This window comes from Python bivittatus, unplaced genomic scaffold (assembly GCF_059951505.1).
Source record: "Python bivittatus isolate LINGU-HERP-01145 unplaced genomic scaffold, Pbiv_v1 ctg000280_np1212, whole genome shotgun sequence".
NCBI lineage: Eukaryota > Metazoa > Chordata > Lepidosauria > Squamata > Pythonidae > Python > Python bivittatus.
In genome coordinates this window covers 888,707-902,191 of record NW_028277066.1, presented here as the reverse complement: position 1 = coordinate 902,191, position 13,485 = coordinate 888,707, and the positions used below count along the sequence as shown (strand labels likewise).

General features: G+C 45.6%; 1 protein-coding gene across 1 annotated transcript in view; it reads right to left on the bottom strand.

Moving 5' to 3' along the window:
- MTMR3 (myotubularin related protein 3) overlaps window positions 1-13,485 on the bottom strand; it is a gene marked incomplete at its 5' end in the record, with an annotated part of 61,212 nt that overhangs the window by 2,649 nt on the left and 45,078 nt on the right. The window contains 7 exons of the mRNA XM_088143159.1: window positions 1,605-1,631; window positions 3,896-3,984; window positions 4,459-4,569; window positions 6,592-8,008; window positions 8,211-8,356; window positions 10,121-10,291; window positions 13,018-13,203. Of these exons, the coding sequence (XP_087999285.1) occupies window positions 1,605-1,631; window positions 3,896-3,984; window positions 4,459-4,569; window positions 6,592-8,008; window positions 8,211-8,356; window positions 10,121-10,291; window positions 13,018-13,203 (2,147 nt within the window). The remainder of the gene's footprint in view (window positions 1-1,604; window positions 1,632-3,895; window positions 3,985-4,458; window positions 4,570-6,591; window positions 8,009-8,210; window positions 8,357-10,120; window positions 10,292-13,017; window positions 13,204-13,485) is intronic.

Sequence of the window (13,485 nt, the reverse complement as noted above, 5' to 3'; positions counted from 1 at the left end):
AAGCCCCGTTGAATCACAAATGTCTGCGTTGGGTGCAATGGGACACTTGAACTCTGCCTCCAGAGGATTCCCAAACTTAGATGCCAACCGATCCTGACAATGACAAGCTAATCACGTCACCCGAGAAGATGACAGGGCTCGGAGGAAGTCCACTGTCGCCCATTGAGGCTTCAGCACTTAGAGCCTGTGAATCAACTAGGGCCATGCAAAGTCACACAGCAAGCAGCCAGGGAAAACAAGACACAGTCCACATGTGAGCGATGCAGCAGCTGAGAGACTGGTCAGCTGTCAATCAGCAGGGGCGTTCTAGCACATGCACCTTGGGTGGGGGGTGGGGGGTCATCTGGTCACCAGACCCGATGCAACCGCACCCTTGTTGCTTACTGCCTCACTTTCTCAAACCGATTGACACGGTCCCTATGTCAGAATTCCTCACCCCCAGAACCTAGGCAGGCAGGAAGGGAGGGAGACCTTCCGCGTTTCACACCAAGGTCCTAATCAGTACCTGACGCAGCTTACCTAGAGAGAGGTGAGGCAGCTGACTGGCCAAAAGGATGCAACAGAACAACTTGCCCCTCTGATCTAAGCTTCAGAACCTGGATGCGATTCTGCTTTATGTTATCTTTAATGTAGCTGCAAGCAAAGGGGAGCCTTTAAAAAAGCAACAACCACCCTGACACCAGGTGAAGCAGCCTTCAAACATCAAGCTGTAATCTTTCTATTAGGAAAGTGAAGCTAGACTGGGATAGGAGATTCTGAAATCTTCCTAGGGACTCAAAACAGTACTGCTGTTAGAAAGGGAAAAACAGAACCAAACAAAAACAGTAGGAGTGGAACTTTAGTGAGAGAGACAGAGAGGGAGAGAGAAGTATGACCCCAAACAAAATCCTAAAATAACCCTCTAGTCAAACCAGCATTGTGGATCAGGTGTAGAAAAGATCACAGCAGAATCTCTGCTATAGGACGAGAGTTTACTTCTGAGAGGAACTCCTGGCTATTTTGAGAATCAGAGGCTGTTTATGGAATTTTCTGCCAGGGTATATCTGTCCAAATCTCACTCAGAGATCATATTGCCCCCAAACAGGATCCATGCCCATTCACTTTTTCTTTTTGCCAGAGTCCTAAAGTTTATTCTCAGAGTCACAGTCCTTGCTAATCCACATGTCTAACAAAGGTGATTCTATGGACAATATTGCTTTGTCTTCCAATCATTCTTTTTTATCTAAGTTTTGTCCTTGGTGTTAAAGCTTAAAACCCTAACCCTAACCGTAACTCTATTATTTGTTTTTAGATTTTCTGGGGTGATTGTTCAAGAACCTGCGAACTACCATCAGTCGCCCATAATACCAGCAAGACCAAGACCGAAATAATCTGCTGATGGAGCAGCGTAAACGAACCATCTGCTGTTGCAAGTGAAACATCTCTCAGGTAAGACACTGGCAGCGTCCAATGTTAAACAAAAAGGCCGGGACTCAACATCCTATTGGCTGTTTGCACTTTATGACTTCTGGGCAAAGGAATCAGGGAGGAAAAAGGCAAATGTTAGTCTGGAGATGTGATCGGAGAAATGCAGACAGACAACAGAGGCTGACGCAAATGCTCACCAAGTCTGATCAACGTGTTCAGGGTTCCTGCAAGGAGGGGAGAAAAAGCTCAGAGCAGACTCTAAACCAGAGAAGTTGAAAAAGTGCCACTGACATCTTTTCGCCCTGGAATGGGAAACCTGTGGCTCCCTAGAGGCTGCAAGCTACAGGTCCCAGCAACCTCAGCCAGCACTGCCAATAATGAAGGATGCAGCCCTACCTGGAGGGCCTTGGCTTGCCAACACCTGCTCTTGCCTGAGAGTGGGGTTATGCACTTTTGAAAAAGAAACTGGTCAATCTTCCATAATGCACATTATAAAGAAAAACCCTTATACTGTGAGCTACAAGTAACACATTCAGTTCCTACACACCTACGTTAGCCATCCACTGAGGCTGCCAGCTGTATCTCTACAGGACAAGCTACCCTGAGCTCACTTATTTCCAATCAGGAGGCATGTCAAGAACTCATGCAGAAACACAAGTGGGCTCCAGTGAGAAGAATTTATCTTTACCTGCTCTAGGAAGGCAACTAGGGTGAAGTGGGGGAATATAAAGGACACAACCCTACAGCTTCAGTATCAAAATGATATTGCTTGGGGTTGAATGGTGTTAATAAAGTAAAATAAAATAAAATAAAGCATAACAACTGAATCATACTAGGGCATATTCTGATGGCATACGATGCAGCCATCTTACTGAAGCTGAGCTCAACCTGTCTGGTCAGTGCCTGGGTGGGAAGGTACCTGGAAGCCCATTGTAAACTGGAGAAAACAGGATACAGAAAGGTACTGAGACATTATCCCCACAGCTTCTTGTCTGCTAGAGCTGCTTGTACTAGGGCTGACCTGATCTCCAAAGCAGAATAAGGTGAAGTACAAGCCAGATACGTAATGCCAGATGCATAAGCCCAAAAAGATTTAAAGAGGGAAGACACTGATCTGCTTGATGGGAAATGGGACAAGTTAGCAAGAGAAAATGAGATGAGGCAGCCCACTCTGCAAGACTGGTTCCTCTGGTAACAGTACTCGAGTTAACTGTAAAGAGTAAAAGAGAGGACCTTGACAGAAATAGGCAGGAACCATTACTTAGGCAAAAGGGGCTGAAACATTAAGTCCAGAGCAACGAAACAACATTTAGAAGCCACTCAGGCAGACACCACCCTAATTCACTATTCAAAAAGGAGGAGGAGGAGGTCTAGCACAATCAGACTTGCAAGATCCTGTTGTTACAGCCTATCTCAAGTATAGTTCTAGTCTTCCTGTGGAGTTGATTTTCCAGTCTAGTCTACCTAGTGGCTGATATTAACAGAGCAAGACAATGACACCTCTTCTTCAACTGGGTACAGCAGGCTGTGTTCTTAGCCCAAGAAGCATCTGTTGCACGCAATGGGTTTCAGTGCCACGAGGAGCCAAAGATTAGGAAACCCAAGGATCTGTCTTCATGAAGACTGGGCAATCCCTTTCCATGGGGGATGCACCTCAAGTTATTGTGGAATGGGGGTGGGAGAATTTACCATGTCCTGCTTCAGGCCACAATTTATCTTGAGCAAAGAGGATGACAGCAGATGCAGAGCAGAGGGACTGCACTATTCTTTAACTAGCTTGTAGAATCCAAGGTCTAAGAAGACTTTATGAGCTTTAAATCAGGATTTACAGCAAATTCTCATTACAAAGCCACCAAGGAGTCTGGAGCTCTGGACACTAGTAACAGTTGTTAAGGCGACCAGAAGAAAATGTTGGCCAAAACTATTCAGACAAACCCAACAAATTCCACTAGAGTCATTGGCAGATTCATTAACTAGAGATCCAGGAAGACTCTAGTTCAGTGTTGCTTCTACCATGAACCAAATGGGCTGCTTCAGGCAAACTACTCTCAGCCTCACGCCCACCTTTGCAATGTGGAGATAAAATACAGGTATATATTACTGCAGGGTTCTGTAAAGATGATCTGAAAATGTTTCAAATATAAGCATTTTGAACATTTGAAAGTACAGTCTAGAAATGGTAGAGTGTAAGAGGTGTTATAATTTTACTCATGGGCCAGAGATGCAGAAGAACAGATTAGATGAGCGAAGTGACAAGAGCAAAATAACGGGGAGAGCTGCAGCTGGTGGTGACAGTGGAAGCACTGGAAAACAACATCTGCCTGCTGTCCTACTTGCTCTACAGCTGGATGCTTTGGCTAGGGAGCTGCTCTAACAGGGAAGGATGCCGGTCAGAGGTCCAAAGGCCTAGCAGTAACTCCAAAGGACTGCACTGGCGGCACCAATATGGGCTCATCCCCTCCCTCACCCCGCCCGTGAAGCACAATACCTGCAGTGGTGCTTTCTGCTGACAAGCCAGAAGACGCTGTCACAGCCGTAACAGTGCGCAGCCAGGTGATCAGGAAGCCACCGTGTCACCTACAAAGACAAGAGAGCCCTTGCTTTCAAATATAACACCAATGCATAAGCATAAAAGCAGCAAGAAAACAGCCAAAAAACCCCAAAACATGATTTATAGAGAAGCTCCAGCATTTGGAAGGGAGAAGACAAGAGGAGGAAAAAACCCTGAAGATTCTTCTGGCAGAGTAATCCAAAGCCCACTTTGCTTGATCTCTGCGAAAGCCATAACAAAACGTCTTCCCTCTACACGCTTCCAGAGCCAAACATACCGCCTGTGTGCAAATCCAAAAATGGCTTTCATCACTCCCCAAAGGCAGAACCGAAAGCAGCGACTCTTTGGCCCAGGCACAGAGATTGAAAGGTTTTTGAGGCAACAGAGTCAAGGAAGAAAGTGTATAAAGACCAGTGTTAGGAGTCATCACACAGCAGCATCGTTAGTATATCATGTGCTTATATAACGAGAAGGCTCCGGAGATGGATTTTGGCCTGTACCTCTGTGTCCTGTTTATCCACCTGCTCCCAGCTGGCTTCAGAGAAAATCTCTGTACTGCAGCGAGACAAACAGTTGTGATCCGGATTGCTTTCCGAGTCAGGTATTGAAGTCTGTTGGCAAATAAACACAGCTGAGCGTAACCTACTCCCAGTCCATGGAATGGGTTAGCAGCTGAGAACAGGGAATCTTCTACATCTGCTGTTGGGAGCAATCAGATTAGAGGTTGGGAAAAGCGGGGTTGGGAAAGCTGATTCTATCATCCTCACTTACTCTGGAAAACTACCTCCCCAGAAAACTGAAACCAGTGTTAAAACTGGTGAGGGATATATTAGCTTGTGCTAATGATGAAAATGTTACTTCAGGCTTGAAATTTCTTTGATAGGATGCTGAAGGCACGGCGTGCGCGCTGACCCCTGTTTTTACAGGACAGCTACTTAAAGAAAGGAGGTGCAAGAAACCCTCACGGGGCTGCAAACATGCCCACAGTGAATACTGGAATTCCCAAGGCAGGATTTCTCAGCCTTTCAGCTGTATGGACTCCTACTCCCAGAATTCCCCAGCCAGCAATTCTGGGAGTTGAAGTCCACCCCTCTTAAAGGTGCTGAGATTGAGAAATAGTGAGATAGGGTATAGCAGTGTTTCTCAACCTCAGCACCTTTAAGAGGGGTGGACTTCAACTCCCAGAATTCCCCAGCCAGCAAGAATTCTGGGAGTTGAAGTCCACACCTCTTAAAATGGCCAAGGTTGCGAAACCCTGGCCCCAGGGATACTTAGATTCCCAGCTTCTTCTACAGTAGTACCGGAGAATATCAGCCACAGGTATTAACCTCGTAAGAAAAAAGATATGGGAGCAATGCATCTGTGCACCACAGGTATATAAACATACTCCTGGATTTAACATTTGGGCAAAACCGTTAAGCAACATGGAGGAGGAAAGAGAGGGCCCGTGACAGCAGGGGCCAGGCAGGCATTTCCTTGAGCAGGAGGAGGATTCTGGGAAGCCTCGTTTCTCCTGTGGGCTCCGTCACTCCGCGGAACAGCTCCCGTGCTGGCTTCCTCAGATGGGGCTTTTGCAGCCCTGCGGCAAATACACTTTTTTCTGAGAATGCTCCTTCACTAGAAGCACACAAAGAAGAAAGTAGAAGTCCACATCTAGAACGGGCAGGATCTTAAAAGCAAACAGTGTTTGGGGAACTTTACTTTTTTTATTATGACTCCTGTTAAGCTAGTTCTGAAGAGGGTCTCAGAAGCCTTAGCCTCAAACAGGAAATGTATCCTGCTTGTTCTTCCCATTGAAACACACAAGATTCAAGCCAGGAGCTGAGAGTAGAATTTCTGGATTAAACTCAGAAAGAAAAAAACCTTTCAGTGAAGCAGACACCCATTACTATCTGAAAAGCAAACAACTGTCTTGGAGATTTGTATCAACCTCAGCAGAACATATATTCAGAAAACTTGGACCAAGAATTCAGCAGGGACTGGATCCTAGCCAGCAGGCAATTTTACCAACATCTCACTCAGATGAATCAGCAGACGGTTGTTCCTGCCCCAAACTTGCTAGACCAGCCAACTGGCTTTCTACCCTAGTTTCCTTGTTAGATGGTTCTAGACTACAGCGCAGTTCACACAGCGCACAGTGCATTGCACCAGAATATACTTTCTTCAGTTTTGACTTAACACGCTATGTGAATGCAACCAATTTCTAGTTTCTTTGACAACCTGTGATTAGGTAAAAAGTATGGCTTAACCAAGTATGAGAAACCAGTTAAGAGATGAACAAGCTGCAAACACCCCCCCAAAATGAAATAATTAAATGAAATAATTTTTAAAGGCAACTCTCTCCCCAACCAAACATTTACTGATTAAACACATGCATCTCCTTCAAAATGAAGTAGCCAGCCTTGTAAACAGCCATCAAGATGCCCAACCTGATTAAGAATTAATACCAAGGGGCCAAACTAGAAAGCTGTTTCATCTGGGTGCCCCTCCCCAGTCCTGCTTCCAAGTCATCAATGTGCCACACGTGTCCAGCACAGCCATTTGTCTGGGGCTGTTATCTGTCCTGCATTTGTGCCCTGGCCAGTACGGGTGGCTTGAGCAGAGCAGAGTAGAGCAGAGGCCCTGGTACTTACCACTTCGTCCCCATAGTCCCCATTAAAGCGCAGCGAGCTATTCAGATACTGGCTTTCCAGGCGGCTTCGCAGCTCCTGCACCTGCTTCTTCAAGCTCTCCACCTCCTGCTGATGCCCACTTTCGATCTGGCGGAGGCGCTGCTGAATGATGTCAGCATAGATCGGCATCCCATCATCATCCAGATGATTCCGGGCAGGCTGGTCTGGGCTGCTCGCCGTCTGCTGCCGGCCTGGAATGGCGTGAACCCATTTGTGATGCAGGCTCCGTGGATGCAGTGGGGTAGAACTGCAGCTGGCGGTGGAGACTTGCCGGCTCAGGGGAATTTTCATCCTGCTTTCTTCTCCATTCATGCAGTGCCCATTGGGTGCAGCGTATTTCTGAGGAGCACCAAACCCCACAGGGCTCTCAGTCGTCTTGTTCTCAGATCCCAGATCTCCGTTACAGACGACCTCTTTATAGTCAGCTAAAGGCAAGGCACACAGGGAAGGGTTGCTGCTATAAGGAGTCCTATTTAGAGCTGCTGCCAACTTGTGTGGGTCCATCAAGCCCTCCCTCTCCAGCCTATTCTCAACAGTCTGGGAAAGTTCATCAATGCTGTTGTCCATGGGATGGTGCAAACGGGAAGACACGTTCTGCGCCCATTCTGCCCTGGCTCCTACTTCTGTTAAGGTTTCTGTTGAACTCTCCATATTTGGTGTTCCTGCCTCATGTCCTACAAGTAAAGATGGAACGGGATGGGCGGCACCAGGAGCATTTTCAACTTCTGCTGAACTTCTACTAACACTCGCCTCCTCCTCCTCCTCCTCCTCCTCCTCCTCTCTTGAAACTTCACTATTTCCAGGATTGTCCAAAAAGCCAAGTTGTAGCTCTCTCCCCTGAGTTGGCTTCTGGACAGCATGAGAGACAGCCAGGTGCTCATCCTCTTGTCCTTGAAGCTCAGAAGCACCCTGTGATACCACCTGTTGGTTAGAAACTGGATTGTCTAATACGGTTTCTGCATCCATGTCAGACTTTTCATAAACATTGTTATTAGCAGAACCACCCAGGTGTTCAGTCCTGCTTTCCTTATCTAGCATGAGATCCTCTTCTCCTTCCTTCCCTGCTCTTTCTTGACTATACCTCATATTCTCCTCAAGGCTTCCTTCTTCTTTGGTAGCTTCCTGCAAGATGTTTTCCATCTGCCCTTCGGCCACAGCTACTGAAAGCTCTGCTCCAACCGCGATCCTGCCTTGCTTGCCCAAACTTTCACCATCAAAGGGATCGTCTCCTGGATTCCCAAGGCTGCTGAGCTCCAGGGATCGGCGATGCTCCTGCCATTTCTCATTGAGGCTGGGGTCGCTACTACGCCGGTTAGCGGTTGGTATGCTGCTGTCACAGGCTGTGGTCAGATTGTCAAAGGACCTGGTCTTTGGTAGCCTACAGAAGAATAGCACGAGTAATTAAATATGAGTTTACATTTTCGATAAATTTATATTCATCAGTTACAACATCACAAACTACTGCTGCCGACAGTGCTCTTCTACAAACCGGTAGATTTATACAACTGCTGTTGGTTGAACATATGGGCAGTGAAAGAAGGGCATGTGGTGTCATCAGATCCCCTGAAATCGGAGCTTACCTGCTCAGAGGCTGATCCTCAGGGCTCGAACCTGGGACTGGATAAGGGGCACAGGTGTCATCCACAGGAGTAGAAGGTGAGGAACAAGGCAAGTACACTGCGCTCCACAGCATTAAGTTGCGCACGTGGCACACAGGATACAGCACCTGAGAAAGAAAACCAGAGATTGCACCTAACCCGCATTACAGTTTGTTTCAGCCGCATTTAAAGTGTGAATATATTCAAGAGCGCAGGGTTATCTTCCCCCTATTCAAAATATACACTAAGATATCTTTGCCAGCCCACCCAACGTTCTCAATGCAATTCAGCATCCTTGTCTGCGTAGACAGCGTGCACTCTAGTCTGATCTCATTCAGCTGGGACGTAAGCAAATTATTTCAAAAGTGGGTGAACATCCAATAATGCAAATTATCTTAAATGGCACCCGACTTAACATTCATCATAACTAGATAGTTGGACAAAAAGGACAAGTGGCTTTACTTATCACACATAACTTCCTCTGTCCCAGAAAGGCACGTGGGTATTCTAAGCCTTTAAGCTTTCATATAGAATGGGCTATTTGCTGTTCTCCAATCAATTTACCAAAGGTGGAGAAAATTCTGCATTATATTTAAGGCTGCAGTGGTATAGCATTATGAAGTTGAGGCCATGTAAATTGCAATTTACTATTAGGTATAGTCAAAGGAGCATATTCAAGCAGCATTCCTTTTGCGGGTGGGTGGCAGGATATAAAGACATCCCGGTGGCTCCATATAAAATGCAACAACAGTAATCTCTTTATGTATTTTTCCTTCCCCAGTTATAGCACTGGGCCAAGCCCTTATTCCAACAGTCTCTGACTGTTGACAGACAGCAGAGGCACAAAAATTCTTCTGCAATGTCTAACTTCCCCACCTGGTCAACCTTGAGTTGTTAACTCCAGCTGAAACCAAACCTGGCGATGTCGCCATTCACTCAAAAATGTTTGCGTGTGATACAGCTGTGCATCTGTGTTCATATATGGAGGCTTCTATACGTGCAGGTAACTGCTCTTATCAATCCAGCCTTTCCGTCAGGACCTGCTCACCCTTAGCAGCACCATTATAGTTATGGCTATCAAGACCCTTCCCACTAGGGTGCTATGCTTGTTTCAGGAGAATGGTCCCTCTACCTCAAGATTCCTCGCCTTAACTGAGTTGCCCTTCAACTCAAAAGCGTCCCTAGCATCTTTTTTGGGATCGAATAATTTGCCTCTTCAGTGCAGAAACAAAGAAGGATCAGATCATCTAACACAGGAACAGTCAAGGATGTTCTTCTGTCTTCTCTGGTTAAATGCAGACTCTGGGCTCAGTGAGCCAAGCAGAAAAGCCCCACCCTATAGGTAATAAAAAACCCTCTTATGGAACAGCTTGCCCTCGTACATAAAAGTTACCTCCTCCCTAATGATTTTCCATAAAGAAGTAAAAACCTAGTTTGGGAGAGAATATTCCGAGCACGTTAGATTTGGCATCAACCCCTGGTGGTCAGTGTCAGTATGATGGATATTGTTTGCTATTGATGTCTTGTTTTTGATTTTCTGTCTATGCCGCCCTCAGCTGTTGGGAGTAGAGATGCCTGGAAATGTTAGCGGTAAATAAAAATCTGCCTTCCTCTAATGAGGTTCAACTATAAAGCAATATCCCCTATTCCAGAGAGGGCAGAAATAACAAATAAAGCCCCAATGTGGAAGAAGAAACTGGGTTAGGCTGAAGGAGGCCTGAGAACAAACCACCAGCTAACCACGTGGCTTCCTGGATGACCTCAGCCGGCTGCTCCCTCTGCTGAGCCTGCTTCACAGGGCGATTGTGAGAGTCAAACAGGGAAAGGGAGGAGCTTGTGCTCCTTGGAAGAAAGGAGGGGGCAAACCAAGAAGAATAAAGACAAGTACATACAGATTCAGACTGGGAGGAGTAAAGCAGATTTTTGAAGGCTTTGTTTCCTCCTCGCAGCAGGGACCAAACTGAACAGGTCCTTTCTTGGGTGTGCTTCTCGCCTCTCTCCTTCGCGTTGTTGCACAGGAATGTACCAAAGAGGCAGGAGTAGGTGTGTTGCACCAGCTTGACCTACAAGAAAGGATACTACTGAGATCTTGGCTGGTAGACTCATATGCCACTGGAGAGAATACATTCACTCGCTTATTTGAAGCCCATCAAGGTTTGGAAGAAGAATGGTATCAAAGGGTGTTTACTCTTTTAGCCTGAACAAGTCAAGAGGGCCAGTTCACCTAAGTAAGGACGTCTGCTTGCTTGTCTCCACATTTACACCATGTAATAATTGCCTCAGCTCGTCCTGTGAGATCCAGCAGAGTGGGCAAGCTTTAGGTCCCTTCCATGAAACAATGTCACCTAGTGGAACCGAGCGGTCGTGTCTTCTCTGTTGCAGCGCTTGCCCTATGGAACAACATATCTCTTGAGGCTCAGATGGCCCCAACTAGCCAGTCCTTCCTAAAGAAGTGAGAATTGAAGGAGCCTGTGTAAAATATAAGAGTGCAAAGAGATACGGGTTGGTTGGTCTCTATTGCTTCTGCTATTATTGTTACTTCTGTTATTCTGTTATCCTGTTTTTGGATTTTTTTTTTCATTCTGAGGGTTTATTATATGATATTGTATCCTATTTTCTCTCTCTAATTGCATGCTTCTTCAAACTGTAAATTGCCCAGAGTTGCTCTTGCGAATTGGATGGCCATATAAATTGACTGACTGACTGACTGACTGACTGACTGACTGACTGACTGACTGACTGAATTCATTCATTCATTCATTCATTCATTCATTCATTCATTCATTCATTCATTCATTCATTCGGACACTGGTTCATATGAAGATTCCTCCATATAACCCTACACATTTAAGTGTGTGGGAGTCAAATCTTCACGTGAAACAGAATGCACATGGCTATAAGCAGCAGCGACTAAAACCTTTTCTGTTATTACAGTTGAAGAAACTGTCTATACATCAACATGTACTGATTCATACACCAGGCGAATAATAACTGGTTTATTATGTATTGTAATACATATAAAATGCTTGATTTACACACATTAACAGATTCAACCATTGGACACAAGGCAGCCTTCTCCACCTTTGATAAAATGAACTTTTTCAAAATGTTCAAGGAAGTACAAAGAAAGAAAAATAAACTGCACTATTAACTATGATTATCTACATTCCTGTTCAACAGGTGGTTGAGAACAAGAGAATGAAAGATAAAAATTCCAGGAATGTTAGCCTTCTGTTTTTAAGATGTGCCTAATTCTGATAGTTTCAGTTAGGAATTGGTTCAAAATGGCCACACACAGTCAAGTTCTACTGAATGGTACTTAGTTCTGATTAGACTTGCACCAAAGATTCAGCTTAATGGATTTTATAACTCATTTGGAACACTGAGAATATTCTTGGATTATAAATTATTCAAATGAAAATGACTCACTGGAGACTGTCTAAAATACAGTAACACCAACCTGAGAACTCAAATTGTTCGAGAACTGAATGCAAACTGCCCTAGTTTTGTTTGTTTGTTTGTTTGTTTAGGAACAAAAAAACCTAACAAGGAAAGAAAGGAAAGGAAAGGAAAGGAAAGGAAAGGAAAGGAAAGGAAAGGAAAGGAAAGGAAAGGAAAGGAAAGGAAAGGAAAGGAAAGGAAAGGAAAGGAAAGGAAAGGAAAGGAATTCACTGCCTTGTGAATTCAATTCCTTTTACATATGGCCAGGAGAAGAAAAAAAAAAATAAAGATGAAAAATATGGCCTGTCCCAAGTTAAGCACGTTTAGTTCCGCTGAGAAAGCTGAAAGCCAACTGAAGTTCCATTTTGCTGATTCAGAAACCATGTCTGCGACATAACCAAGAGTTGTGTGCAAATACTCTTACACCAAGTAACACCACTTGTCCATCTCCAGGCGATTGTGACTGACTGCAGCTCCCTAAAGCAGGACCGCATTTCTGTGACAACAATGTCCCCTGGAAAGGGAAGGGCGGATGTCTTCCCCCCACCCTTTTCCCTACTTGTCTTTTGGCTTTTTAGAAGGCATCTATTAATTACAGTTGAAGTGGAAAGAAAACGCATCCATCAGCAGCTCTTTTGCTTCTTACATCAAATGCTGGTTTGCGATGGCGAAATCTGAGTTGGGAAATACGGGAGGGGCCGCCGTCGCCGCCACAAGAGCTGGGAGACTGCAAGTGTGACCTGTAGGCTGGCCAGCCCCACCCTAAGGCTCCAAGGGGTGGCCTCTTCCAGCCCTTCTGAGACTTGGGCTCAAGTCCACCCTCAACCACGGAAGCTCAGTGGATGACTTCAGCCAGTCACACGCTCCCTATTCAGCCGACATCACAGGGTTATTATAAGGGGAAAAATGGATTCCTACACACGGTGCCTTTTTGCTCTTGCAGGGAAGGTGGGGTAGAAATTTGATGAAGAATAAAATCAACTGTGAATGTTCTACAAGAGAGACTTCGTGTCAGAAGCTGCAAAGCCGCTACCTGCAGTTTTAACAGCTGTTTGAATTTCTCAAAGGAACCCACCACTTGCAAAATTTTTGCCAACAGAGGGTGCACGTTCCTCTTACAAAATGTACAATCCACAATAACGGAACAGACTGTGTCAAAGATAAACACAGAACAGACTGAGAACAGCGACTCAACTCTTTTTTTTTTTGCCAGAGTAAAGGGCAGAGTCACAGGATGAACCGAAGCCACTCTTTTGCTTCAAAGCTACGATTTGGAAATTCAGATTTTGTGGGTTCAATAAATTAAAATTGTTGACATGGAATCTTTGTGGGAAAAATAATCACTTACAAGGAATGCTTCGTTAAACTCGAAAGAGCAGGGAAACTGCCTCTGGAGCTGATGGACAGTGTCGAGCCACTGCAGAAACACGGGGCAGCGTTCGTTGAGGTCATCTGAATTCTCACCGTGGCCACAGCGGTCTGCAAACTTATGGCCAAAATCCAGCCACTCCGTCTCCACTAGCACTTGGAAGCCCTGAGGGAAACACAGGGCAATGACTTCCAAAAGGCCAGCCCCTTTCGACCTCGTGGATCAACTGAAGCCATTCTGAGGCACGGCAGTGGTAACAACCGTAACCCTGCCGCAGATGACCTACGTGGAATCAAACCCCCAAGAAGCCCCCGTGGAAGTGCCAGCACACTGAGGATGCTTTAGTGCAATGCAACAAGGAGAGCTATGTGTGTGGGTATGTCCCCACGAGCCAGATCTGTCGCTCGGCCCTCCCAAAAAGCAGCCCAAATCCCTCCTCATCTCCAC